At 39.3% G+C, this 27692-nt stretch overlaps 1 protein-coding gene across 12 annotated transcripts in view; it reads left to right on the top strand.

Moving 5' to 3' along the window:
- Positions 1 to 27692, top strand: part of PALS2 (protein associated with LIN7 2, MAGUK p55 family member) — a 33290-nt gene extending 5598 nt beyond the window's left edge. For 4 of the 12 annotated variants that reach the window (XM_082193471.1, XM_082193462.1, XM_082193466.1 and 1 more), the window contains 11 exons: positions 11545 to 11666; positions 13231 to 13383; positions 13868 to 14020; positions 14609 to 14836; positions 16801 to 16932; positions 21041 to 21140; positions 23103 to 23171; positions 24021 to 24182; positions 24782 to 24984; positions 25466 to 25594; positions 27022 to 27692. In XM_082193471.1, the coding sequence (XP_082049597.1) occupies positions 11550 to 11666; positions 13231 to 13383; positions 13868 to 14020; positions 14609 to 14836; positions 16801 to 16932; positions 21041 to 21140; positions 23103 to 23171; positions 24021 to 24182; positions 24782 to 24984; positions 25466 to 25594; positions 27022 to 27198 (1623 nt within the window). In that variant the 5' untranslated portion in view covers positions 11545 to 11549 and the 3' untranslated portion in view covers positions 27199 to 27692. Of the gene's footprint in view, positions 1 to 1553; positions 1575 to 11544; positions 11667 to 13230; positions 13384 to 13867; positions 14021 to 14608; positions 14837 to 16800; positions 16933 to 21040; positions 21141 to 23102; positions 23172 to 24020; positions 24183 to 24781; positions 24985 to 25465; positions 25595 to 27021 lie in introns of those variants that run through there. The other 8 variants (XM_082193467.1, XM_082193472.1, XM_082193468.1 and 5 more) reach the window with 4 other exon arrangements.

Raw genomic sequence — 27692 nt, 5'->3', positions numbered from 1 at the left:
AGTTATGCATGTATTGTGAACAAAGGAACTGTACAAAGCCTCCAAAACATGCAGAAAAAACAATGTTAGAGTAAAATGTTAAGGGTTGTGGATTAAAATGCTTTTAGCTACACCCAAACTGCACTGGAAATTGTTTGTTAGAAGGACTTTTCATAAAAAAATATTCTGAAAAACCCAGTATATGGAGTTCATTTTGCTGAAACCCTTGGAGAATTTAGATAGTTTGGTGGGATGTTACTTACTTTGCTGAAGCTGTGCTGACACTTCTATACATGGCATGTACATCTATTTTGAACAATTCTTGCCTTGGTGGTTTCCCCCATAATGCTTGTCAAATGTTTGGTTGATGTCCTGTGTACTGATAGCTCCCTGGGTTCTTTTTGAAAGTTTTGTGCTGGCTACCTTCTATTGTCTGATAGGGGCTAAGATTTTGTTAAAAGTTAAATTGCCTTGCCATTTCAGATTTAAAGTGACACCTGATTCTTATGCTTTCTTACAGTTTAATTGATTTCCCTTTCCCTTTATTCCCTCTACATGAATGTATGATTCTGTTGTATTGACAAAATTGTAGCTTATGTGGTTATTTTTCTTCAGTAGTGTCTGTGATGAAGCAAATATAATTTTTAAATTAAGGTTTTTCAGGGTTGCTTTTATGACCTTCATCTAATCCTTTCTGTGTTCTGAGTTAGTGCTGCTACTGAGTGTTCTTAAACAGACATCTTGGTGCCCTTTAAAATATAGTTACCTTGCTAGAGTTGTGTTCTTCCGTTTCATCAATTTGGAGAAGGTTTTTCCTTCTATAAAGTCTTCCTTTGCTTTGTAGCTCTTCCTTGGCTCTGTTTAATTACCGGTATATTGGTATTTTCTGGCATTTGTCCTTCGTCAACTGAGGTCTTGATTTTCCAGAATGCATGATATTTGCACCAGTGATACAGATGCAGGTTTGCCTGGGTTACCTGGTCTATCAAGTGAATATGGATCTTCATAATTTGATTGGATACATGTATTTCTTTTCCTTTGCATCAATCTTCAGTTTTATTATTTATTTATTAAATTTGTATACCGCCCTTCATCTGTTGATCTTGAGGCGGTTCACAACATAAAAATACAAGATAAAATATATAATACATAATAACAAGCACAAAACAAACCAGTAACCCCCCTCCCGCAAACACATTTAAAAGGGCATAAGATGTTAATCATTTTATGGTTGAAGAGCTATATAATGAAAGTGCTAGCTGAACCTCCCTGGGGAGAGCATTGCACAAATGGAAAGCCACTGCAGAAAAGGCCTTTTTTCACATTGCCACCTCCACACCTCTCATGGAGAAGACACATGAAGAAGTGCCTCCTATTTAATCCTTTAGTAATTCCCATGCTCTCTGCTGTAATCGGATTCTCAACTGTACATATTTAGGTTGTTTTTTTTTAAGCCAATTCTCTTTCTTTCTGGTGCTGTTCTCCTTGAAATTGAATGACTGATACCCTGCCCACATACATGTTGAACTAAATAGTATTATTGTTGTTGCTAGGAGACTTAAGCTGCAATCCTAAACTTACTTGCTTCTTTTGAAGTAAGTACCATTGAAATATTTCTGAGCAAACATGATTAGGATTGGACTGTTAGCAGATTCTCGGCACTATTTGAGTTTTTTCTGGTTTGGTTGACTTTCTATTTGTGCCTATCATGAGTTGCCATATGAATGTGTTAAGTTACTCTCTTGTTTGTGTAGCATTTCTGATTTGTTCCATTTCAGTTCACTATAACCATATGACTGAATTGGTTACAAGATTGTAGCCAGATCTTTCTGTTTATGATACAAAATTGTCTCCTCCTGTTCCAAATGACCCAGCCTCTGAAGTTCCCTTAACTTTCTTCTTCTACACTAGCATACTTCCCTTTTGAAATATGTCCAGAATATCATCTTCTCTAAACCCTTGGCATGATTCCCTTAACTTCCTTTTCAGTTCATTCACATAATTTTCTTGGTTAATGGGGTCTGGGCAGCCATGTATTTTACTTCTGCCTGGTTCTGGAAATGAGAGCCCAAACCATTTGAAGGTACAATAAAGGTTTACATTTGTGTGGTGTGTGCTCCTTGTTCAGACCTCAACTACATCAGGTACTCTTGTCAAAAAATTGGTCTAGGTTCCAAGCTGCCCCACAAGTATGAGTGAGCAAGACACCAGTTTCTAGAAGATGCTTGAAAAGCAAGTGATTTAAGCAAGCAGACTTAACTGCTAGAGTGAAGGCAGAAAGCCTGGAACAGAACTAGGGAGAATGCAGGAAATCAACCAAGGGCTCCTACTTATTTAATGGCTTTGTATGAATGACATTGTTTACTCGTAAGTCCTATTGAGTTAATGAGGCTACCAGGTAATTGGGGTTAGGAATGCAGCTTTAGATTGTTTGGAATGTAATTAGACAAGAAATATGAAAATATTTAAGACTGAACTAACACAAAACAGGATGCTGCTAATCAGTCTTACATAGTAGCTCAGTCAACAGTTGCCACATGACACACTTTCATCAACCTGTGTAGGCAGGGTTTGGCAGAAAAGCCATCCTATGTTGGATGACACAAGCTTCAGCTATAGCTCTTGCTGGATTCTTTCCTCTGAGGAGCTTACGACAGTGTTTAAGCCAGACTTGTCCAGTGTATTAATTGAGCTTCTTAGCTGAACAGTGGTTCATTTTTGGGATTCCTACAGCTAAACTGATGACTATGCCAGGTAAGACTGGCTGTTTTCCACCACCTGAGAAATCTGAGTTTGATACAAATTAAATGTACAAATTGTCTGACACACTCTAATCTGCCTTTCAGATAATTGTTTTAACAAACTAAATGTGGATATCTGTTTTCCAGCACAGGGGAGCTTTACAGTGGATGCTCGGGTTGCGAACGTGATCCATGCGGGATGCAAGTTCGCAACCCACAGCGTTCACAATCCACAGCAGCACGTCTGTGCACACACGGGTTGTGATTCGGCGCTTCTGTGTATGTGCAAAGTGTGATTTAGCGCTTCTGTGCATGCACAACTGCTGAAACCAGGAAGTAACCCATTCTTCCAGATTTCGGCGATTCTGTAACCAGAAAAAATGCAACCTGAAGCCTCTGTAACCCTGGGTATGACTGTAATCACATTTTAATACTGAAAAAGCCCAAACAGTTTGATTTAAATAGTAAACTTTAGACCACTTCCCTCATCAGCAGTTTTTGACGATTGTAAGTTAATTGATGTGGCTAAATACAAGAAACAGCATGTTTTGTTTTGTTTTTAAAATACTCATGTCTGATGTCCCATTATGTATCATACTGAGACAACAAAAGACATGAACCCCACTTCTTACAGTGGTAGATTGAGATGAGAAAATTAATTTTAAAGGAATGTGGATTCATTGAAAAATTGTTAAAAATTTTCCTTTTCAGAAGCACTTCAACTTTCTTTAGTATGTTCACTTCCTCAGTTGGCAGTCTCTTGGAAGCAAGCACTGCTATTGTTCTTTCCAATAAAATTTATTTAATAATCAAAATAGTACATGCATTTGCAGCTCTCAGTTTGAAATTTGGAAGGAAAAAAGTTTTCCCCCTGAAAAAGGATGGAGATAGCCAAGTTTTTAGACATCTAAATTTAGCCACTGATGATGACATACCACTTACAGCTGTACAGATTGAAAATCTGTTGTTCTGCTCATATGAAAGATTGTAGTCACATTTTTGGTTGGACCCATCTTTTCCTTCAGACATTAGCAGTTACTTAGTCACACACAACATAATCAGGAATATTGTTAAAGTTTTGGCTGTTAAATCAGAAAGTCTGGCCATTAATATATATTAATATATATATACACACAGAATTGTTTCCTGCATAGGTACTTTTGTACCTAAGATTAGAATAAATTTGTCTTCTTGTACAGTCTTCTGACTATGCAACTATAATAAGTGTGGTTAGAAAGTATCAATTAAAAACAATACAGTGTTCAAAGGTTTTTTGACAGGGTGCTGAAATTAGACTTGAATACATTGATGCAATCTTTTATATACCTTGATTTATTCTTGATGAGCTGCATAATTTTTGGCAAAAGATTAACTATCATTCCTAACAAAGGGTTTACAGTCTTCTGGATAATGTTCAAATGGATTATAGAACATTGTTGGTGTTTTCAGCAAGAACCAATTTGGCATGTGGGTCTTGGATCAGGTGAATTGAACAAGGGTGATTCTTAGTATTAGATGACGCATTTCCTCTGCCCTAATAGGAAGCTTTGTTGTTCAGTGTTTTAGATTTAGCATTGGAAGAGTGTATTTTAAGTGGTGAAAACCCCACTCCAGGTTTTGTGAGGAAACTCATTTAGATCTTGAAATCTGTTTTTTGCACTTACTTTGAAACTGAAATTGCCTTAGTTGCCCTTGCAGATTATCAGTGCTAGGAGATGAGCAGGAGGAACATGACCCTATTTTCTTTTTTCTTTTTTAACCTATCAGTATCTTATCTTTCTGGACTGCCTAACTGGGATATTAGTGGCACAGGTCACAATGTCCCTGCATCTTGGCTACCACTGAGTCTTATGTTTGCTTTAGGGAAGAGAGACTTCTGTGTGAACTGCATCATGGTTTGTAAAGCTTCTGGGAGGAATCAGTCAAGTGTCAATCTGTCAGTGCTCTTATTACTAGAATTGAAACTCTTGAGGCTGATGCTCCTTTTCAGGCATTGTAATATTTCATTTCCTTTATTTTCCGCTGTAACTATAGGCTTTTTGCAGCTCAGATCTTCTCTCTGTTTATCAGCATGGATTTTCAATAGGTCTGAATCTTACTGCATAATCAGTGACTCCACCAACCCAACCAGCATAATTAAAGTCAGAAACAGGACATGGCTTCCATTGTCATTGTGTGTTCTCTTCCTTCTCCTTGTTTTCCATCCATAATAAGCTTCTTTATATGATGTAGCCTTGGGATTCTCAATCTTTGTTATTTAGGCTCTTTATCATGAGAGTAAAATCACTCAAGAAGCCCAGATGCAGCTTTATTTCCTCTCCTGTCACTGTAATTGTGCGCTCCATATCAGTTGCTAATAAGGCACACATGCAACCAGAGTGCAAACTAATATTTTTCTAGTTATGTTTATTGAATTATTTAGAACTTACTGAACTTGTTGCCCTGTTAGATTTCTTTTGGGATAGTGGTACAGCTTTGATATCTTTTTAGCAACTTTCAGTAGATTTGGCTTCAAATGACTAAAGGTAGAGTTCTAGTAGCAGTGCAGCCTACTTCTGCGGTCATTTCATCTTATACATGCAGCTATATAGCGATAGTAATCGCCTATGGCCCTTTGATTACTCCTATTGCTGTGATCATGCCCCTTCCATTTCATAAGCCATAGAAAAACTTTTACAGCTTCAGGCAGTTTTTAACACTTTAATGTATTATTGGAGCATGCATTAAATCAATAGTCTTAGAAGCAGGAGGAAAGAAAAACTACAGCAGTAGGTGATGGCAAAGCAGATGCTGAAAGTTAAATTGTAAAAACGGCCATTTAAACACTGAAAGCAAGGCTTAAATTTTTCCTCGGAGGACAATTCAGAAAACTTTAAAATGTCATGGATTTTTAGCAATTGCTCAGCTTGTGAATGTGTCAAATAAGGAATACGCACACTTAATAAGGAACGCACACACTTAGTTGGACATACACACTTCATTCCAGAGCCTTTCATAATGATAGCATGGATAAGGGGTTCCCTAGACAGTAAGCAGTTTGCTTGGGGAGGGCCCCAGTTTGCATTCTCTATAAGCTGATCATTTCTGTCTCCGACAATGATTTTTCTTGCATGACAGGTCCTTTTAGCTCTACTCTTTGCACACACACCCCTTTGTACCCATGTGTGCACATACATGTGCGTCCTGAGAACACTTCATGGCATGCATCTGACAGAGTCGGCTCTAATCCATGAAACCTTATGTTACCACAAATCTGTTGCTCTTGAAGGTGCCAGAAGACTCATTAAATGTTCACAGGAGTCATCTAAAACACTTGAGGCAATCACTTAACATTTTTGTAACCCCCAAAAGGCATCAGCTAGTATCAGCTTTGCATCTTTCATGGAAAAAAGACCCCTGTGGTGGTTGTTTGTATCCATATATTCATCCCTAGGATCTCCACATAGCTGCTATATATTCCTCAAAATTACTAGAGGCTCTAACCACGATGTAACATTATCTGAAATATAGGGAACTAAACCTTAACTCACCCAGTCCTCTTGGGTACAATTGCAAAATAGAGAAATAGTTGTGGGTAACACATAATCTATGTTGGCTACAATAGGATGCTGCTTTCAAGCTTATAATGTGGGGAGAGGACCCTGCAGGCACTATGTTGGTAATCCCTGCCTTAGGAGAATCAATATAGCTGAGTCGTAGAACACATTCTTGGCATGAAAAGGTCCTAGGTGCAACCTGGCATCTCAAGGCTAAGAACATAAAGAGACCTGCTGGGTCAGACCAAAGGTCCAGTATTCTGTTCCCACAGTGGCCAACCAAATGCCTATGGGAAGCCCACAAACAGAAAATGAATGCAATAGCACTCATGTACTATAGAGAGGGCTGGAAAAGGCTGACCTATAGGAAAGCAAAGTCTGAAACCCTGGAGAGCTGATGCCAGTCAGTGCAAACACTGAAATAGATTGGCGCGTGGCAACTTGGTATAAGGCAACTTCCTGTGTTCTTCCTTAACTGAATCAAACTATAATACTTGAGTTGATTCCACTTAGACCGAAGCCCTGGTTTTGAATGATCAATAAACTGTGACTCTTGCATGCAGATCAAGGGTCAGCTTGCACTCTGGCGCAGCATGTGCTCTATGTTCATGGTAGGGTGCCAGGAACAAGTCAGATGTGCCCTACTCTCCAGATGTGGATTTATTCTGTGTATACATATGCTCAGTCAACTTATTTGCCCACTTTTCTGCCTGTCAAACCTGATGTGGCACATTAACATGTTTGCATGCCACACTAATGTGTGAACTGCTGTGAAACAGCGTGGTGGGTGGGAACAAGCCTGGAAGACCATTCTAACATTTGTGACATTTTCAAACTGAAGGCTTGTATTTGTATGATAGGAGCTGTTGTAACCCAGTTAGGGACCCAATTGGAAATCTAGCAGATAACAAATAATGTTACCGCATCTGTGTCACTTTCTGATGGGAGTCACTGCTTGTATTGAATTATAAGATTGTTTTCTGTCCTTCAGATGTTCAGTTTTCTCCAGTAGCCTACAAAAGCCATAAATGTCACAGTTGATGTAGAATTGTGGCTGTGATAACAACTGTTGGGAGAACTACATACATGATAAATAGTACGGGCAGATTACTAATGGCAAGCATATTCTAAATATCATGGAGTCCTAATCTATATAGAACATAGTTTTGTAGCTAGGGTGGGAAAATAGAAAGATGTAATCTGTTTAAAGCTTCATTCCTAAGTGCACTTACTTAGAAGCAAGTCTCATTATACTCAGCGGGATTTTGGAGTAAGCATGCCTGGGATTGCATTGGGAATTTTGACACTCCATAGCTGCTGTGGATTATGAATAGGTAACTATGTGAGCTTGGAATAAGCAAAGGAGTGGCCTAATTTTGGAAAGCATTTTTTAAACGAATGGCATTGGCCATACTTGTATTAATGCGTAAGAAACAATATTTAAGACTTTCATATATCCACCGTTCTTTACACGGCTTCTGCTGGAAGCATTGAACTGAAGCTACTCTTGATGGAAAAAATGTATCATTTCCTTCAAAATTGTAGAGTAATAGAGTGTGTGTGTGTGTGTGTGTGTGTGTGTGAGAGAGAGAGAGAGAGAGAGAGAGAGAGAGAGAGAGACCCTGAAATGAGAAACAGTTGCCTTCAACCTTTTACATTGTACCTTAAGATGAAGAATGTTTGAAATATCCTATGTTTTGCTGTGCCTCTAAAATATGTGGGGAAGGGCCATACCTCAGTGGTACCACGTCTGCTTTGAATGCTGTAAATTCCAGGTTCAATTCCTGGCATATCCAGGTAGGAATGGGAAAGACTCCTCTCTGAAATCCTGGCGAGCTGCTGCCAGTCAGTATTGAGATAGATAGACCAGGGCCGTTTTCCTAAGACGTGTGTAGCTTTCAGATTAGACGTTATGATATCACATGCAATCACATGTAAAGGCTTAGGGTTTATAACCTTGATAAATGTGAATTGGTGTTCATGTGGAATATGATGGGCATAATTCATGATGATAAGTATTTGGTTTCTTTAAAGATAACTTGTTTCAAGAGAATTGTATAATTTGTATGTTTACTTTAAAGAAAAGGCCTTCATGCATGGTAGTAAGGAGCTATTGATTAATTGCTGAAGGATATTATCATGGCCAATAGCATGACTGGGTTCAGAAAAAGATTAGACATATCTAAACTGGTAGTCCTGACTTATAGCTATTAACCAGTATGATGAAGCTCATTTGTATGATGCCATTAAAACATTGTCTTCCTTAAGCTTAGAGGGAATTACGGTTCCATATAACTTTTCTTGTAATACATGTCCTTAGAAAGAAATTAGTATACTGGCCACCACAGTTGAATATTACATTCTGGGCTGGACGGACATTAACCTAACCTGTTAGGATCATTTATATCCTGCTGAGGAAGTCTGTGCTTCCTCACAAAGATAAATGTCAGCCACTGCATTTTAATAGTATAGAGTAATATAATTTATACAAGACTGATAGTATTGTTGGATACACTGCCACTGCTTGAAAATGGTTGAGATAGTCTTAATTGCCTGTATGTGGAGCTTTATATGAACAACTGTTGATAGAAGTCTAATATGAAGTTGTTTTTTAGAATGGTGGACATGAACATAATGGATTGGGCTGGTTGCCATCTATCTCTGGATTTTGAATAAATGGAATCAACATTCATTAAAATTGCAGACCTATCCACACACTAAATTATTCTTTTATATAATCCAAATGACAGTGTGTTAAAATAAAGGACAAATGTCTGTTGAGCAAATGAGTTTTGAAGAGCCAGCCAATCTACACACAGCAGAGAAAGTCAAAATAACTCTAGAGATACCATGGTGTCTTTCCTTGTTCCAGCTATAGCAACTGGACAGAGCTGAAATGAGAAGCTGTTGCTCCTCAGACTTCCAGTGGAGTGGCGAGGATATGAGGCAAGATATGAGCAAGCCTGGTGGTAGTGGTATGAATGTGCAGAATTTGTGGATCTGTCCCTGAGATGGGATCGGATGGGATGTTGGGAAAAGAAGCCGTGGTGATTCACTGCCAGTCACACTGTAATAGGTTATGTTCTAGCCATGGAATTAATTGGGTCATCTTGGGCCAGTCTCATTTCTCAGAATAGCTTCTACCTTACAGGGTTGTTTGGATTAAATAATTGGAATAGAGAGGTGGTGTCATGCACATGCTTCCAAATTTATTAGAAGGAAGTTGTCCCAGCCCACTTTGAGACATCTTCTAAAAACCGAACTGTTTAGATAGGCTTTCACAATATGAGTTTTTCTTTAAACCAACCAGTATCTACTGATGCTTTATTCAGTCTATAGGTATCTATTAAACATAATTAAAGACTGATTTTATTGCTACTATTATGTTGTAAGCAGCCTTGTTACATTTTATGAAAGAGCATATTATTCATTTTCAAATAATAATTCATTTGCTTTTATAACAATTAACAGTTGTAATGTGGGCTCATGTTGCAAGATGTGTACCTGAAATGGCCCATATCAAATAAATTACAACAGCAAGACTGATTGTGTTTTGTACAATTGGCACAATATAAATTTTCAAGAGCTACTATATATATTGATTAGGATGTGAGCCTTGGGTTTAGTGAAGTAGAATTTTTAGCCCCCCCCCCCCAGTATATTCTCAATTATTATACAAATTGGTTCCAGTAGTAGGTATTATACAAACATCATTTGTCCCTACCACATGACTCCCTAAGACAATGGCAACTTCAGGTACTTGGTGAAATATAGCCATTAAGAGACATTTTAGCTGTGTGCCCAGTGAAGAAGTACTTTCTTTTGTCTGTCCTGAACTGTCCTTGCAATATTCAGCTTCACTGGATGGCCCCTGTTCTAGTATGTTTGTTTTTGTTCACACCATGCATAATTTTACAAACGTCTGTCACGTCCTTCCCCCTTCCTTTTTCTTGTTTTCTAAACTAAAAAGCTCCCGATAGTGTAACCTTTCATCATAGGGAAGTGGATCATTTGGTTGTCCTTTTCCAGATGTATAATACCTTTTTCTGAGATGTAGAGACTGAAACTGAACACTATGTAGCTTATACATTTGTCTCAAGCATGTTGAAAACCTTTGGGTGTACACAGACATATTAGATGTGAGAAAAATTTCTGTGCATCTTTCAAGATCTTTGAGTTTAAACAAGGTGGCAGCTTACACTGGTTGTCTTGGTTTCTTTAGGCAGAACTGGAAAAATATTTTAGATGGCTAGGTGTTAGTATCTGTTTCTTCAAGTTCCAGAACAGCCTGGATTATTAACTTGAATTTTCTGCTATGCCTGCGTTGCTCCCCCTAATCTTTATGTTAACTAGCACAACTGCATTATGTTTCAGAAACCTTAAGAGTGATTGGCAACAACCCTGGTTTATCCACTAAAGAAAAAAATCCCCGTTGCTGTCAAAATTTCTGAAAGCATAATGTGACTGTCATTAGCCTCCTACACATGCTTTCAGTGAGAACTTGTTTGCTAGGAAGAAATGGGATGCATTTATTAGAAAGTGTGGGTATAGCAGCTATTCCTTAAATCCAACTCCATTTCACTTTGAGAATGGTACTATATGGCTGAAAAATTGTACTTAGTACAACTGGCTAGAAAAATAGTTTTTTGAAGAAGGGGCTATTAAGAGTGTCTTCTGTTCATCTTATACAATAAAGGCAACTGGATTACAACAGTGCAGAATCTATTGGAATTTTCTCAAATGAGATTTGTGTTCTTAACAGACTAGTTGCTTGTGTTTTTGTGGTTTTGAAAGGGGTAGCTGCTTTTTCTTCTCAGCTTATTTCTGAATACCGCCATACCTCCTTTTCTCAATATTATGCACTTAAGGTTAATGGTGGTGGGATTTTGATCAGCTAAAATTTAATGCAACTGTGAGTGTATACTTGTGTCTTCAAATACAATTGTGGGCCAGTAATTACATCCATTTAGGTTCAGCACTACTGACCATGTCTTTTATATCTCTGTTCTAAGCATACAGATCGGTCCACTTACAACAACATACACAGTAACTGGGTTTGAACTGTGCCATAAGCACTAATGATGACTTAGTTTTTTACACACTTATATGTAAACTGTTGAAATGCTTCTTTAAAAAATAATCAGATGATGTGAAAACTGTGCTTGGGCCTTAAATAGTTTAATGACAGTTTAAAAGGAAAAATCGTCATGCTAAATTTATTTGATTAAGCCTAACTTTTTAAAAAATGATCTCTTGCTGAACTTCTCCCTTTTCATCTTTGTTTTCAGCAGCAATGCAGCAAGTTTTGGACAACCTTACGGACTTGCCTCCATCAGCAGGAGCTGAAGAAATAGACCTTATTTTCTTGAAAGGAATTATGGAGAACCCTATTGTAAGATCGCTTGCTAAGGTGACAGTGTTGTATAAATATATAAATATATATTTAATATATATATTAATATTAACTTCAGAATTTAGCATGAAGGTGGGGCTGGAAAGAGCTCAGTTTATGGAGAGTTGCTGGACTTTATCATGTGTGCAGTGGGGTCTAGATTTCTGTGTCTATAACCCTCTTGGTAAGGACTAGCAAGATTCTGCAGGGCAATGAGTGTGAATGAGTGTGAAGAACTTGCCTCACACTCACAGCTGAATATGCTTCAAGTCCCTGTGTACAAAGTGATGTCATCCAGCATAGAAAGGGGATTGTAATGTTTTAGTACTGGATTGTAGTATTTAATGTTTTAATGTGTTGAAAACCGATTTCAGATTATTTTTCCTTAATAATACAAAGTGATATAGAAATGAAATGAACTATAATTATAAGCCTTTTGAAAGGCCTGAGCATTTTGGGGGGATTTTATCTGCTCCTTTCAACCCGGTGTTCTACTCTTCCCACAGACACTCTAGATATGTTTTGGGTGACTGAGTTCACTGGCAACTATTACTTAAGGCAGTTTCCCATATTATAAACAGTTAGGATCACAAAATTGTATACATAATTTCAGTAAAGGAACGCTGATCTGTTTTTCTAAAACTTACAATGGTTGAGGATACATCTATACTTGTGCCAAAAAAAAATTAAAAAAAATGAATCGAGTAGAGAATCTGATGGCTGCTTAAAGAGAGAAACTAAATATATGAGTTTAAAGTTTCCATATCAGAATTCTTCAATGCACTGTTAACAGACTTTTAAAGATAAAATATGTATATGCTGGAAATCTGGATATCCAGATTACACTTTGCTAGCAACACTTTCCTTGAATCAAGATCTCAAGGATTGTGATTACAATTTATTTGTATGCTGGTTTTTTAGCTCAAAGGCACTCATAGCAATGAAGAGCAGACTAAAGTAATAAAGTGTCATAAATAGATCAGTGAGCAAAACAGTATACAAGATAGCAGCATCACAATTCAGGAAGGCCAGAGAAAGCCCTTCCCAATGAGGATTTATGATAGCTCAGTTGGGTAGAGCATGGTGCTGATAACACCAAGATCTCAGGTTCGATCCCCAGATAAGACAGCTGCATACTCCTGCGTTGCAGAGGGTTGGTCTAGATGATCCTCAGGGTCCCAGCTCTATAATTCTGGGTAAAAGGTGCTTTCACTAACCATATATCACCTACAGCTGCCAACTTTGTTGGTCTATTTATGCTTTAAGAAATCAGTTTCGCATGTATGGTGATGGTGCACAGAATTAAGTAAACACTAGTCACCATAACAGTTGCCAAGGTGAGGAAAAAACCTGCTAACCTTGTTTCTGTGGCTGATACATTTTATTGCTCCCACAGAGCTGTATGCTAGCCATAGTATCTTGCTTGTATTGCTAGAGGTAGGGGAACCAAATAACTATTCAGAAGATAGAGTTGTATGCTAGACTATCTGAACAAGCAACCAGAGGCAATGCAGTTGGAGAAGCAGAGTTGTTAATCAAAAATTTTCCAGTCAATCTAAGGTCTGTTTTCCAATCTTCACAGGCTCATGAACGACTGGAAGATTCTAAGCTTGAGGCTGTCAGTGACAACAATCTGGAATTGGTAAATGAGATTCTTGAAGACATCAGTCCATTAATAAACAAAGATGAAAACATTGCAGAGTTGGTTGGTATACTGAAGGAGCCACACTTTTTGGTAAGATTACTTCATTCTTAACAATAAAAAATACTTTTGTTCACTTACTATAATGTATGAAAATCAATTTTCATCTAATTAAAGATAAAACACTGTGTCCTTTATCCAGAGAGTTAGTTATGTTTTGTGTCCTGCTGAAATGGAAGAAACCTCTGTTAATCTTAAACAATTTGTTGCTCTAGTTTAAATGAGATTTAAGCACCACTTTCTAAACTGCAGAACATGCATAGGAAGAATTACCTTAAAATGAAAACTAGTAAAAAAGGATTAACTAGAAGCTTACTGTCTTGCTCTTTTGACATGCAAATTGAGCTTATGAATTTTTGCAGTGTCCACTTGTTCACAGAAATGTTGAGGAGTTATTACATTTCTCCTTTTCTGACTGTTGGGGCAATTATCACTTAGATAGAAACAATTGTAACTTTAGTAATTGCACTGCTACACTCCATTACATATGTATGTATGTATGTTTTGTTTTTTGCAGTCACTCTTGGAAGCCCATGATATTGTGGCATCAAAGTGTTATGAATCTCCTCCCTCTAGCCCAGAAATCAATAATTCTTCAGTGAATAATCAGATAGTGCCCGTGGATGCCATCCGTATACTTGGCATTCACAAAAGAGCAGGGGAGCCGCTGGTAAGTAAATTGTGAAAGAACATTCCGTTTTCCCACCTTCCCTACATACAGAGGGGAGGGATATTCGACATGTCTGTGTGTATTGACTTTCTTGCTTCTCTTAACCTATGTTGTAAGAAGATAAATCCATTCTCAACTGAAGCTATAGCCTAAGGTGGAACAGAAGTAGGGAAGAGAAAACTTCCTAAGTGCATCTGAGTAGTTCAGAGTTTTCAAGAGCTGTTGAAACCTTTACCTATGTTGGGTAAAATAATGCCATTTACCAGAAACTCCTCAGGGGCCTTGGTAACTACAAGCTTGATTTTATATATGTTAACTGGGTAGCATACATTCTTGCTACCTACACCGTGGAATAAATCTTAATGAACTCAGAATTGTCTGGAATCATTCCTGTCAGCTGAAAGCCTGACAAATAGATTTTTGTTAGTCAGTTCCTTATTTGAAGTACTTTTCATTTTTTGGATTTCAGGAACATAAAAGTTTTAACAACTCTCATGTGATACACAGTCACAGTATTAAGAGTCTAGTTTTAAAATGTGGATATATGTTGCAGAGATAAACTCTGATGCCCTCCCACTGTTCATTTAGGGTGTGACATTTAGGGTGGAGAATAACGATCTGGTAATTGCAAGAATCCTTCATGGAGGAATGATAGATCGACAAGGTCTTCTGCATGTGGGTGATATTATTAAAGAGGTTAATGGTCATGAAGTTGGAAACAATCCAAAAGAGTTGCAAGAACTTCTGAAAAGTATTAGTGGAAGTGTCACTCTGAAGATTCTTCCTAGCTACAGAGATAATATTATTCCCCAACAGGTGAGTAGTACTATGTTTCACTTGAAGGGACTTCATTTGTTTCCTTTCCTTTACTCTAATGTTAATTAAATCAACTATTGCAGGGGTTATATGTTTTATTTTTTCTTTATATTTTTGTGTGTGTGTATTCTCATAACTATAGTAATCAGTTGTCTACAGTCAGTGGCTCACCAATGGCCACTTGATGGAATATAAAATCCTTATGTAGGGTGTATACTATGCAGGATTAATATGACTCTCTTGTTAGATTATAATCTAACATAATTGCACAAGGTTTTCTTTCACTTAGAATACATACGTTGTCAGTGTATTAACAGAGCAGGAGATCACCTCTGAAGCTGCTCTTTACTGTCTACAAAAGGGCTTTATATTACTTTCCTGAAGGAGTTAAGTTTTTGTGAATTCCTCTTAAATGAGAAAAAGTATATCATTTACTTTGATACCTTTGTGTCCAACATATGCTTAAACTATATACAGTTTATAGTTAAAACAAAAAATGAGCTACATTTAGTCTTCTTTTATAAATTCTTAAGTTAGCATTTTGTTTTTGCTCAAGATTACAACTTTCTATATTTAAAAAGTTTATGAAAAATTAAGTCTACACAGTACTAACATGTTGTGAAGCTACATTTGGCTGGCTGGGCTCTGATCCAGTTCTCAAATATGCAGAGTAGAAAAGAAAACCTCATTGCATAAGAAGTGAGCCCATCTTTACAGAAGAAGGATTTGCTGGATCAATTTGTTCTGTCAAAAGGGATATTTTTCTTTGAAAAGCACAGAACAAACTATACTGATGAAATGTTTGGAAAGTATTAGTTTGGTCATCAAATGTAAGTTGTTGGTAGACATTCAAAGTGTTCTCAATTCTTCAGTAATGTGTATCTGACTAGTGTTTACATTTTGGTTTTGATTTTTCCCTAGTATTTTCTCTAAAAAGGCTCTTGGCAGTTTGCATTTTATAAAAAAATAAATAATGCAATATGCGGCATAAAGTATAGAACCACCCATATATGCTCTGCTGACCTGCAGAAAAACTGGAATAAGGCACACCACATAAATTTAAACTTTAAATGCGTTCAAAAATAAGTCTCTTAAGGCTTACTATTCCATTGATAACTGAGGTGGTTGTAGTAGGAGAAGCAAGGAAGCCATATTAGCTGAGCATGTAAAGAGTACATTCCCTCATTCCATTGGTCAACTGCAGTCTTTCTGCACTTGGAACTAAGGAGCAGGTTTCTTTTCATGGTAGATAGCAGGGATTGCCACACAAGTTTCAGTCTTGCACCCTTCTTAATTAAAAATTAAGCATTGCTCTCACCTCCTATGATTATTCTTAGCTAATGTTTGGGAAATATTTTAAACACTTTAAAACATAGTTTATGCAGCCACTAAGTTTAATGCCCTCATTCATACATCACACAAGTCAAATGTGCATGAGTGAATGTGTGGGCACTCAGAGGGGAAATTGTAGCTGCTGTGCTGCTCCAGTTTCATTAATGTGCTTTGCTAAAACAAGTTCATGGTTTGGCTTAGTGTGTTTGAGCCCAGGCTTGTGCGTCAGCTCTCTCTAGACAAGCCACAATCTTTAACCACTGTTTACCCTATGGTGTACAGCTTGTGATTTGCTTGGAGTGAGCTAAAGCGTAAGTTTGGGTTCAGACAACAAGTTCAGCAAAACAATGGCTTAGTAAAGCACAACAACAAAACAACCAGGGAGGACCAAGCTGGTTGTGTTCTGCTCTCTGGGAGCCCACACGCTTACTCATTTGGGCTAAGCCATGATTAGCCATGGTCGGGGCAAGTGTGATGTGAAAAGCAGACCAGTGTCAGTAATTTGTGCCCATTTGGGCTAACTGCTTTTATACTTGCTAGAAACTTAATTGTCTTCTTAAAAATGTGCATTGTCTGGAGTTAAGCAGTAAGCATCATGTGAACTTGCTAAGCCCTTTCATTATTTGTTACAGGTATTTGTTAAGTGTCACTTCGATTATAATCCATATAACGACAACCTGATTCCATGCAAAGAAGCAGGGCTCAAGTTTTCTAAAGGAGAAATTCTTCAAATTGTGAATCGTGAAGACCCAAACTGGTGGCAGGTTAGAAGACAATAAGTTTAATTCAATCTTCTCTAGACTTGTCATTTCCTCAGCTTTATTCATTTATTTGTTGCATATTTTATCGTTGTGCAAAGTCTTCCTATTCAAATGCACATAGACAGACTGATCTGCCTATGATTCAGTGTCATAAGGGATTGCTTTCAAACTTCAATTGTAGGCAGCTATTTTTAATGTACATCCCCTCGTGGTCAGAATTAGTTCATTCCAAATGGTTGCAATGAATTTTTATATCAAGAAAAATAATGGAATGAGAGAGAGACAGGAATGTTTTAAATTGGTCCACTGCTGATTACTAGGGAGCCAGGTTACCTGAGGCTGCTTGATTCAATCGGAATATAGCATGAATGTTTTATAGAAAACCTAGTGAGGAACAATGTGTGAGGTGGTAGGTTTCTTATATAACTTTAGGCTAGCAAGGTTGGCAGATTTTGTGTATTTACTGAGCAAAAAAGGATGTGATAGAACTTTGATATTACCTTGGCTCTATGATTCAAAGCATCTTATTTCACTAGGCTCACGGCTGGCCATGCTCTAGAAGTTGTGGTTCATCCTAGCATTCTGTCCACTGCATTCTAGGTTTTTTTCTAGTTTTCTTTCCAGAGCTTGACTGGGGATCCTGCTGTGTAAGTGGAGATCAACACAGATATTTCAAGAGAAATGGAGGTGGAAGAAACACTTCCTATGGAATTATTTGCCTTATTTCCATATAGCTTAGTACTATAAGCAGCTTTGCTCTGTTTTTGCTCCATTTTTCCTCACTCTCTCACCCCTTGCCAGAATATGAATTTCATGTGAATATTGTGATTTTATTCAAGTTGATTGGATTAGATTGGTTTGCATTTTCTTACATTATTTACGGGCTGTTGGCAACATATGCAAGTTTTTGAATTTGAACTGGATTTACGTTTATACACCAGTATTAGGAATAAGTATAAGGAGAAAGAACGACACCTGCTATCTTCAACACTTATGGTTGGGTTACAAAAGTCAAGCTTGTTTATCTTTCTAAGAACACATTCTACTGAAATTAGAGGAAATAGTTGTGGTTTGTGTTGCTTTCTGTTCCAAATAAATTGGTAGAAAGCTTTATTAAATATGATTTTGTCAAGCATATAGAAGAACTATAAAGATGAATCTGCATGGGTTCTGCAAAGGGAGTCATTCACTAAACTTTTATAGTTCTAAGTGTCAAGCATGTGGATAGGGGTGATCACGTAGACAGTGCTGTACATGGATTTCCAAAAGGCCTTTGATTTAGTCTTCAACAGTGTCTCCTGAGTAAACTTTAGCACTCATGGAATAAGAGATTCATAACTGGTTAAACACAGAAAGCGAAGAGTAGAAATAAATTGAATGTTTACCATAGAGAGATAATAAGAAGGATTCTCCAGGGATCATTGTTGGAACTGATGCTTCTTAAGTTGCTGGTAAGTGATCTCAAGCTAAGGGTGGGCAGTGAAGTGAGAAATGACACAAAATTACTTAGCATTATATTTAAAAAAGCAGAATGAAGAGCTTTAAATGGAACTCTCCACACTAGATGAATGGGAAACACATGCCATTGGAAGTTACAGCATTCCAAAGAACATTGGGATTTTCTGGTTGGCATGTTTAGTTCTTCTGTCAATACCTTGGCCACTCTGTGGAGTTATTAGGCAGTTGGCACAGTTGTTCCATTTTTCTACTAAGAATTACTTCAGTTCCTTAGTATTCAGGGGAGCTGACGACAGTGAAGCAATTATGAAGACTTGTGGAGGGGGTGGAAGACTTCCAGTGAATCTGATCACTGGTTGGAGCTCATTATAGATTAAACCCTAACCCATGGCTGGAATGTCAGTAAAGAAGCAGTTCTTTTTTCAACAATGTTTTATCTTCAGGGTGTTTTCCAATGGAACTTTTCTGTGTGGTTCAAGGTCTGCAATTTGGCCCATATGGTGATGATAAGGAATCCAGTGGGACTTGTATGCAAAGCACTCCAATGATAAGGGCACTTGTGTCTGCTGTCTATCAGATGCAACAATTCAAATCATGTCAGTCTATGAAGTGATTAGAACATTACTTGATCCTGTGGTCTTGATTCAGTTGGATTCAGTTTTTGAGGTTGAGGAATATGGACTAGCTGCTTGGACAAGTACAGCCCACTTTGTGTCTTTTCAACCCTTGCCCATCTTGATTCATTACAAACAGCAAGGGATTCATCAGCTGTGTCCAGGAAGGTGTTAAACATCTGCTTGATAGTCAAAGTGGCCCACTTTTAAAAGTGACAGTGGCGTGACTACTTCTGAATAAGCCTACTCTGGGCCCAGAAGTTCTTAATTATTGCTTTGTTGCTGATACTCCTGTTCCGGGCCGAATATACAAGCACAAAGTTGCTATAGAACTCCAGGCACATGGATCAGGCAGAGTTTCTAGATCTTCTTCAGTCAGGGTTCAGGTCTGGCTTTTGAAGTATGGGCAGGCTATTGAGACTGCTTTGTCCTTCCTAGCTGGGAGAAAAACAGAAGGCGAGCAAACCATTCTAGACCTCTCAGTGGCTTTTGATAAACTTGACCACGGTTTCTTTCTGTATAGGCTTTATGATATAGGCATTAAGAGGGTTTTGCAGTGGTTCACAAAGGGGCTGTAGAAGGGGGCTCTGGCCATTACTGTCTGATTCCTTGTGGGTAATGCTATCAGATCCTGCAGGCTTTTGTGTTGTCTCTCCTGCGATGCACACGAGGCAGAAAATCATTCCTTCACATCAGGGTCTGAACTAGTGGTGGCTAATCGGGAAAGACATTTTTGTTATGGTGGATAGCTCCTAAAGAAGCTGTGGTGTGCAGCAGCTGTGAAAAAAGTGAATTCCATGCTACGAATGATTAGGAAAGAGGTCCAAAATAAAACCTCCAGCATTGTAGTGCCTTTATACAAATTGATGATGTGCTCTGTTGGTCCATCTGTACTTGGAATATTTTGTGCAGCTCTGGATGCTGCACCTCAGAAAAGGATACCCCACAGCTGGAAAAGGTGTAGAAAAAGCTAGTCAAAATGAACAGGGATTGGCTGTAACTTGCAAGAAAAGGCTACAACTTGCAAGAAAAGGCTTTTTAGTTTAGAAAAAGGGTGAGTAAGGGGAGGGGGGAGATGAACAAAGGAACATTATGTCTAAGGTGGAAAAAATGGTCAAAGGATTCTCTCCCTCTCCCGTGATACTTGTACTCTGAAGTAATTTAATGAAGCTGATTGAAAAGAGATAAAGGAGAGACAAGAAAAAAGGAAGGACTCCATACAGTGCTCAGTTAATTTGTGAAATTTGCTGTCACAAGTTCTGGAGATGACCTCTAGATAGATGGTCTCTAGTTTATTAGAGAATAGACAAATTCATGGAGGATAAGTCTAGTATGGAGTACTGGGCATGATGCAATTTACAGGATCAGAGACAATATGCCACAGCAGCTGATTTTGACAGCAGAAGGCTATGGCTTTCATTTCTTGCTTGTGGGCTTTCAAATGCATCTCCTGGGTCACAGCAAAAAGCAGGATGCTGTAATAGATGGATCTTTGATCTGATTCTGCAAAGCTCTTCCTTGTGTTGGGATGACATTTTAGTTTGCAAAATAACAACAAATGAAGTTCTTGGGAGATTTCTGAAGAAATTGGAAGATTCATGTAGACCTCAGTCTAAATCTGGCTATAAAATGTTTGAGATTGTTTATGAACCACTTGAGTCAACATTTCATACTAGAAATAAGACTATGAAACAAATGCTTAAACGTTTAACTGGTAATAAACCAGCAAAACTACACTCTGGGGATGTTCAATGAAGAGTAAGTTGTAGTTGGGTTTTTTGGGTGGAGTGTGGGGGAGAAAATTCAAATCACTGTTTCAGAAGACTCATCTATTCTGACACCCACATTGAACTAAATGTTCTAGTTATTACCTAGTAGCAGTATGTGGTATTGCTTTAAATCCAAACATGTTGATGTAGCTAAACTGCAGCATATTAAATAATATCTTTGTTACATTAGTAGTAGTAGTAGTAGTAGTAGTAGTAGTAGTTGTTGTTTTACTATGGGTTGGTGCCAAAACATGTTTAATTTGATTCCAGGCTAGCCATGTCAAAGAAGGAGGAAGTGCAGGACTTATTCCTAGCCAGTTCTTGGAAGAAAAGAGGAAAGCATTTGTTCGACGGGATTGGGACAATTCAGGTAAGGAGCCTGAATTGTGTGTAGTTCTTTGCATCACTTCTGAATCTGCAAGATCAAGAAGGTATGAATAATGGAAGTGCATCAGTGATTTTGACAATTACAAATTATTTGACCCGAGATAAAATAAAAAGCAAGAATTAAAATATTCACTCCCTTGCAAATTTGAGGCCTTTCTGCCACCTGCTGGTACACAGGCAATATTAAGTACCGTATTTTTCGGACTATTGGACGCACCGGTCCATAGGACGCACCAAGATTTGGGGGGGGGGGAAATAAAGGCAAAAAAAATTTATCCCCCCCCCGCCAGGCGCGGGGCTGGGGCGGGGAAGCCCGAGCTTCCCCCTCCCCCAGAACGGGACCCAGAGCCATGCCGAAGCTGCGTGCAGCTTTGGCATCGCTCTGGGAACTTGCGGGGCTGGGGGAGGAGGAAGCCTTCCGCCAGCCTCCAAACCATGTCGGGAGACAGCGGGATGGCGCGCTGCGCCTCTCCCGCTGTCCCCCGAGTTTGCGGGGCTGGCGATGGGGAGGAGCAGGCTTCTCCCCCCACCAGTCTTCTAGACAAGTCGGGGGACAGCGGCAAAGGCGCGCTGCGCCTCTCCCGCTGTCCCCCGAGTTTGCGGGGCTGGCGATGGGGAGGAGCAGGCTTCTCCCCCCGCCAGTCTTCTAGACAAGTCGGGGGACAGCGGCAAAGGCGCGCTGCGCCTCTCCCGCTGTCCCCCGAGTTTGCGGGGCTGGCGACGGGGAGGAGCAGGCTTCTCCCCCCGCCAGCCTTCTAGACAAGTCGGGGGACAGCGGGAAGGGCGCGCTGTGCCTCTCCCGCTGTCCCCCGAGCTTGTGGGGCTGGCGGTGGGGCTCTCCTGAAGCCTGGAGGCTCCCCCCCCCAGCCTCCAAATCAGGTCGGGGAATAGCGGGATGGCGGAGCGCCGCCATCCCGCTTTTCCCCGACCTGATCTGGAGATTGTGGGGATGGTGGGGGGGAGAAGCAGGCTTGCTTCTCCCTCCCCCAGCCTCCAGATCAGGTCGGGGAATAGCGGGATGGCGGAGCGCCGCCATCCCGCTTTTCCCCGACCTGATCTGGAGGTTGTGGGGATGGTGGGGGGGAGAAGCAGGCTTGCTTCTCCCTCCCCCAGCCTCCAGATCAGGTCGGGGAATAGCGGGATGGCGGAGCGCCGCCATCCCGCTTTTCCCCGACCTGATCTGGAGGTTGTGGGGATGGTGGGGGGGAGAAGCAGGCTTGCTTCTCCCTCCCCCAGCCTCCAGATCAGGTCGGGGAATAGCGGGATGGCGGAGCGCCGCCATCCCGCTTTTCCCCGACCTGATCTGGAGGTTGTGGGGATGGTGGGGGGGAGAAGCAGGCTTGCTTCTCCCTCCCCCAGCCTCCAGATCAGGTCGGGGAATAGCGGGATGGCGGAGCGCCGCCATCCCACTTTTCCCCGACCTGATCTGGAGGTTGTGGGGATGGTGGGGGGGAGAAGCAGGCTTGCTTCTCCCCCCGCCAGCCTCCAGATCAGGTCGGGGAATAGCGGGGTGGCGGCTCTGCGCCTCCCCGCTGTCCCCAGCTTTTGGGTGCAGGCTGCTGCCCGCAAGCCTTGCGAGCCCGCGGGACATCCCGCCGGGCTTGCAAGACTTGGGATAGCTTCCTGAAGCCTGGAGAGCGAGAGGGGTCGGTGCGCACGGACCCCTCTCGCTCTCCAGGCTTCAGCAAAAGCCTGCATTCGCACCATAGGACGCACACACATTTCCCCTTCATTTTTGGAGGGGAAAAAGTGCGTCCTATAGTGCGAAAAATACGGTAGAAAGCAAACTGACTTTATAAACACAGGTATTTGCATAAACCCAGTTTACTCAAGGGTAGCATAGCCTTTGCTTGTAAAAGATCATTCCAATCTTTCCTAGCTTTGATGAAGGTTTATCCTGAGTTGCCATGGAGTATATTTTTACTTTTCCCCATTTATTTTTCAGGTCCTTTTTGTGGAACAATAAGTAGTAAAAAGAAGAAAAAGATGATGTATCTCACAACTAGAAATGCAGGTATATGAACTTTTAGCATTAAATACTGCATCACAAGAGAACAAACCCAGCAGGAACATTTTGAATTGTGCTTGACTTGTATTTTGTTTCTTAATTTATAATTTTCAACACAAGGAGAATATTAATTTGAAAAAGCACTTTTATCTTCATTTTCTCCTGTTATGATACTTCTATATTGAGCACCTGTTCTTATCCATACCACTCCAGAAAATGGCTCCTGGTGAAATTTAGCTTTTCTCTATTTCCATTTGTATATTCTTGCAATCTAACGTAATGTTTTCCAAATCATATTTGGAATATTTTATATTCTTGAAATTTACAATATTTATATGTTGCTTTTTATGATAGCTGTCTTCCCAGTGGCTTCTATGTAGTATTAAAATACAGGACATAACAAAGTAAATGCAGAACCCATAGTAAAAATAATAAACTCCAAAGTGTTTCCCCCATATTGTTTAGTGTTGTGGTGTGCAAGCAGCTCCATGTATATGCAATAAATGTAGGGAGTGGGAGTATACCCACTGGCTCTGCTCTGTGTCTGTATTCAGCACTAGTGAGCAAGGAGTCCCGTGTGCATAGGTTCCTCCATTCTATTGGGAACCATGGGGTCATTATTATTCCCAATTTGTGTGAAGGAGTGAACCCCTTTCACAATGCATGGATGTTATGATTCAGTATGTGCATGTAGAGAACATCCGTATACCGCCAAAAGCCCAGCAAGGATGTTAGCATCCTTGCGAAAGTTCTGGAGGAAATTGTCTGTATCCTAAGGTATAGAAAGAGCACTGAACAGTGTTGAAACTGTATAATGCTCCACTGTCTTGTTTTTATTATGTTAAATATGTCCAGAATTTGACCGCCATGAAATTCAGATATATGAGGAAGTAGCCAAAATGCCTCCGTTTCAAAGAAAGACATTGGTGTTAATAGGAGCCCAGGGAGTGGGCCGAAGAAGTTTGAAAAACAGGTTTATTGTACTAAATCCCACAAAGTTTGGAACCACAGTGCCATGTAAGTTGTATGTACTGTCACCCTTGATTCTGATCTTTCCCTTCTTTCTCTCTGATGATGTTAGATTCAGGCTGGTATTATATATTGTGATGCAAGAAGAAAGCTAGAGTAACTGCAGATTAAAACACTAGAAATAAATTTGGCTCATATTTTGTAAGTAAACATTTTTACAGTGCTTTTGGGGTGGTGGTGTAGCTTTGTCTGACTAGCAGCAATTGAGTGCCAGCAAACTGCATACCAAAACACACTCGCTTGGGGAGAATAAGCTGCATGGAGCTTGGATTTATTTCTGATTCAACATTGGGCTGTATGTTATGTAAAAATGTCTGCAGTTCCGGTTTAAAAATACCTTGACAATTTTGTTTATATTTTAAGAGTGACATTTGATGTTCCTGTTCAGGAACTTCTCAGGTTTTTGGTGCCAACATTTGAGAATACAAATTGGTAAAAATTGGGACCCCACCCTTGGATTGAAATGCCATTCTGCTCATGTGGGACCCGTTTTGGATCTGAGCCCTGTAAGATCCAATTGCATGAATACACAAGTGGCAATGTCAATCTAACTTTTGATGTGTTGTGCATTTGTCAAACTTATCTAGTTACATCACGAAAGCCAAGGGATGATGAAAAAGATGGTCAAGCCTACAGGTTTGTGTCCCGAGTTGAAATGGAGGCAGATGTTAAAGCTGGAAGATACTTGGAACATGGAGAATATGAAGGAAACCTTTATGGCACCAAAATAGATTCTATCCTTGAAGTGGTTCAGACTGGAAGGACGTGCATCTTGGATGTAAATCCACAGGTATGCTGGAGTAATACTATATTCAAATAGAAGCATCGAAAGGAAAGATTGTATAGCTGACCATATGAAGGCAATTTTAACCTTAAGAGAGCTTCTGCATTACATATAGTGACTATAATCCCATTAACTAAGCAGTGAAGAGAACATGATTTGCAGGTGCCAAAGCATAGCAGAACCCTTCTCATTAAAAGTGCAGCTGAAGATACTTTACTCCAGGACTGCAGCCTTTGGTCATCATTAGAGAAGCAAGTAACACTTAGTTATGACGTTACATAATTTCTTCTCACTATTTGCTAATTTATTTGAATCGTCCAGGGCTGAATTTTAATATTTTAAATATTTTAAATGGGGGAGGTGGAGATTATATATTTTGCACACTGCCATCCTCTTAAAGTTTCCTGCTTTTAGTGTATGAAGTTGTTTGCAATAATGCTTCTTTCTAATTAATCTCAGAATGTTGTGTGATGCTCTCTTTCTCTAGGCACTTAAAATATTACGGACTTCAGAGTTTATGCCCTACGTAGTGTTCATTGCTGCTCCAGAACTTGAGACATTGCGTGCCATGCACAAAGCCGTGGTAGATGCGGGGATTACAACCAAACTTCTTACAGTAAGGCAAATCTAACTTTTAAAAATGTATATATGAACAAACTTCATTGCATCAACACTAGCATTTCTGTGCCTTGTGTACTTGGTGGCCACCTTCAATCTCTAAGTTTCTTACCTTTCCTGGGTTTTTACACCATGAACTCTTCCATACATTGCTGCAGGTGGTACTTTTCCTTCCCCTTGATAACTGCTGCCTTACAGAAGGTCTAGGTAGGCAGATGGCTTTCCTAAGTGATGTTCATAATAGGTTTTTTTTTTACCTCCCAATGCATGAGGATTGGGGTGTGTGGATATGATGCAGCAAGTAAAGTTAATGCGGCATTTCCAAGAAATGTGGCTGTTTAACTGAAAGATGGCTATACACCTTGTTTCTGTGAAAGGTTGTGATCTTAAAGATGCATTATATTATCTACTTATCATAGCATGGCACCTGGTTTTTTTCCTGCCATCCCTCAGTAAAATTACTTGGGGTAGAATGCATTAAAACAATGAAAGCAGAAAGTATATAGAAGCTGCATAATGAAACATCAGGAGGAACAATGAAAGCAACCAATAAATTCACCAGTGTGAGTAAAACCATAAGCAGGATGACTTGCTTTACATGTTAAAAACAGCTAGGCAAATTAAAAGGCATTTCCCTGGTGATGAAATTACATAAAAAGAACTTAAAGAGTAAAGTCTCCCTGGGAAGCGTATTTCTCAGGTGAGGCATCTCCCAAGTCACCACTCATATATAACTTCAGATAGAGGAGGGCCTTAGATGATGATCCCAGAATTTGAGCAGATTTGTGTGGTAGAACTGCTTCCTAGCAAAACGTGGTCCTAGCAAAATGCTGTCCTTCAGGTAGTCAGGTCCCAGGCTTTTTAGAGCTTTATGTATAATCACTAGCTCTTTGAAATGTCTTTGGCAACAAACTGGCATCATTTGTAGGGTTCGGGTTAGTGGTGAGATATGTTGGTATGGATGCAGCTGCTTCACTGTATTACTAAAGTTTTCTAGGGCTTTTTCAAATTCACGTACATTGTATTGCTGTAATCTGATCTGGAGACAATAGTGCTACTTGGAAAAAAATATTTTCAGAGTTGGCTGATGCAGAGCTATTGTCAATTTACTAATGTGCTAATATTATTCTAGAGTGTTTATATGTCATTATGGGCATCGAGGATTTTAGACCTTATATAACAAATAGAGTATTTCCATGCATTGAATAAAACTTGTACTCTTTAGGATATCATTGCATTTCTAAGCCTGGCTCTACCACGTTTTGCTAGGAAGCAGTTCCCACTGAGATCCTCAAGAATGTCTTCTGAATAAATTATGTTTAAAATCTGGCTGCCAGTTTTAAAACCTTAACTGAAGTAAAACAAAAGCAGAATTTATAGTTTGCTTTTCAGATCATGTTTTTATTTGTTTCAATCTTCAAACAGGACACTGATTTGAAGAAAACAGTTGATGAGAGTGCACGGATTCAGAGAGCTTACAGCCACTATTTTGATCTGATCATTGTGAATGACAATCTAGACAAAGCCTTTGAAAAGTTGCAAACCGCTACAGAGAAGCTGAGGACGGAACCACAGTGGGTTCCAATTAGCTGGGTATACTGACAGTTCTTTTTGAAGACTGGTGTAAGCACCAAACTAGGCTTTCTGCACATCATAAACATTATACCGATAACACATTGTACAGAGGTGCCAGTCACTAACAGCACCTGATGCATTTGTATTCTGTGTATATTTAGATAATGGTATGCTATTCCAAGTTTTTATACAATATATTGAAGGGAAAGTGTACTTAATATGTAATTTATTTTAATTTTTCTAACTTTTTACAAATCTTTCTATTCATACCACATGAAGGAAATGCGTTGAAGCATTTTTATAAATGTTTTGATTTACTACTTTGCCTTTTACTCATCTAAGGAACATTCACTTCTACATCTGGTCTTACATTTTCACTGTGATAAGGAGAAAAATACTTGAAAAAATGTTGTTGTTTTTTTGTAAAACTCTGTTTAAATCAAGTGTTTTATCTGGCTGGTTTTTTCTTATTTAGAAGAAGACACTAATCCTTATCCTAATAAACATGTATCTCTCCTTGA

Source organism: Podarcis vaucheri (genome assembly GCF_965113315.1).
Source record: "Podarcis vaucheri genome assembly, chromosome: 12".
Classification (NCBI taxonomy): domain Eukaryota; kingdom Metazoa; phylum Chordata; class Lepidosauria; order Squamata; family Lacertidae; genus Podarcis; species Podarcis vaucheri.
Note: the sequence above shows the minus strand (reverse complement) of the source record. Positions and strands in the feature narration are given on the sequence as shown.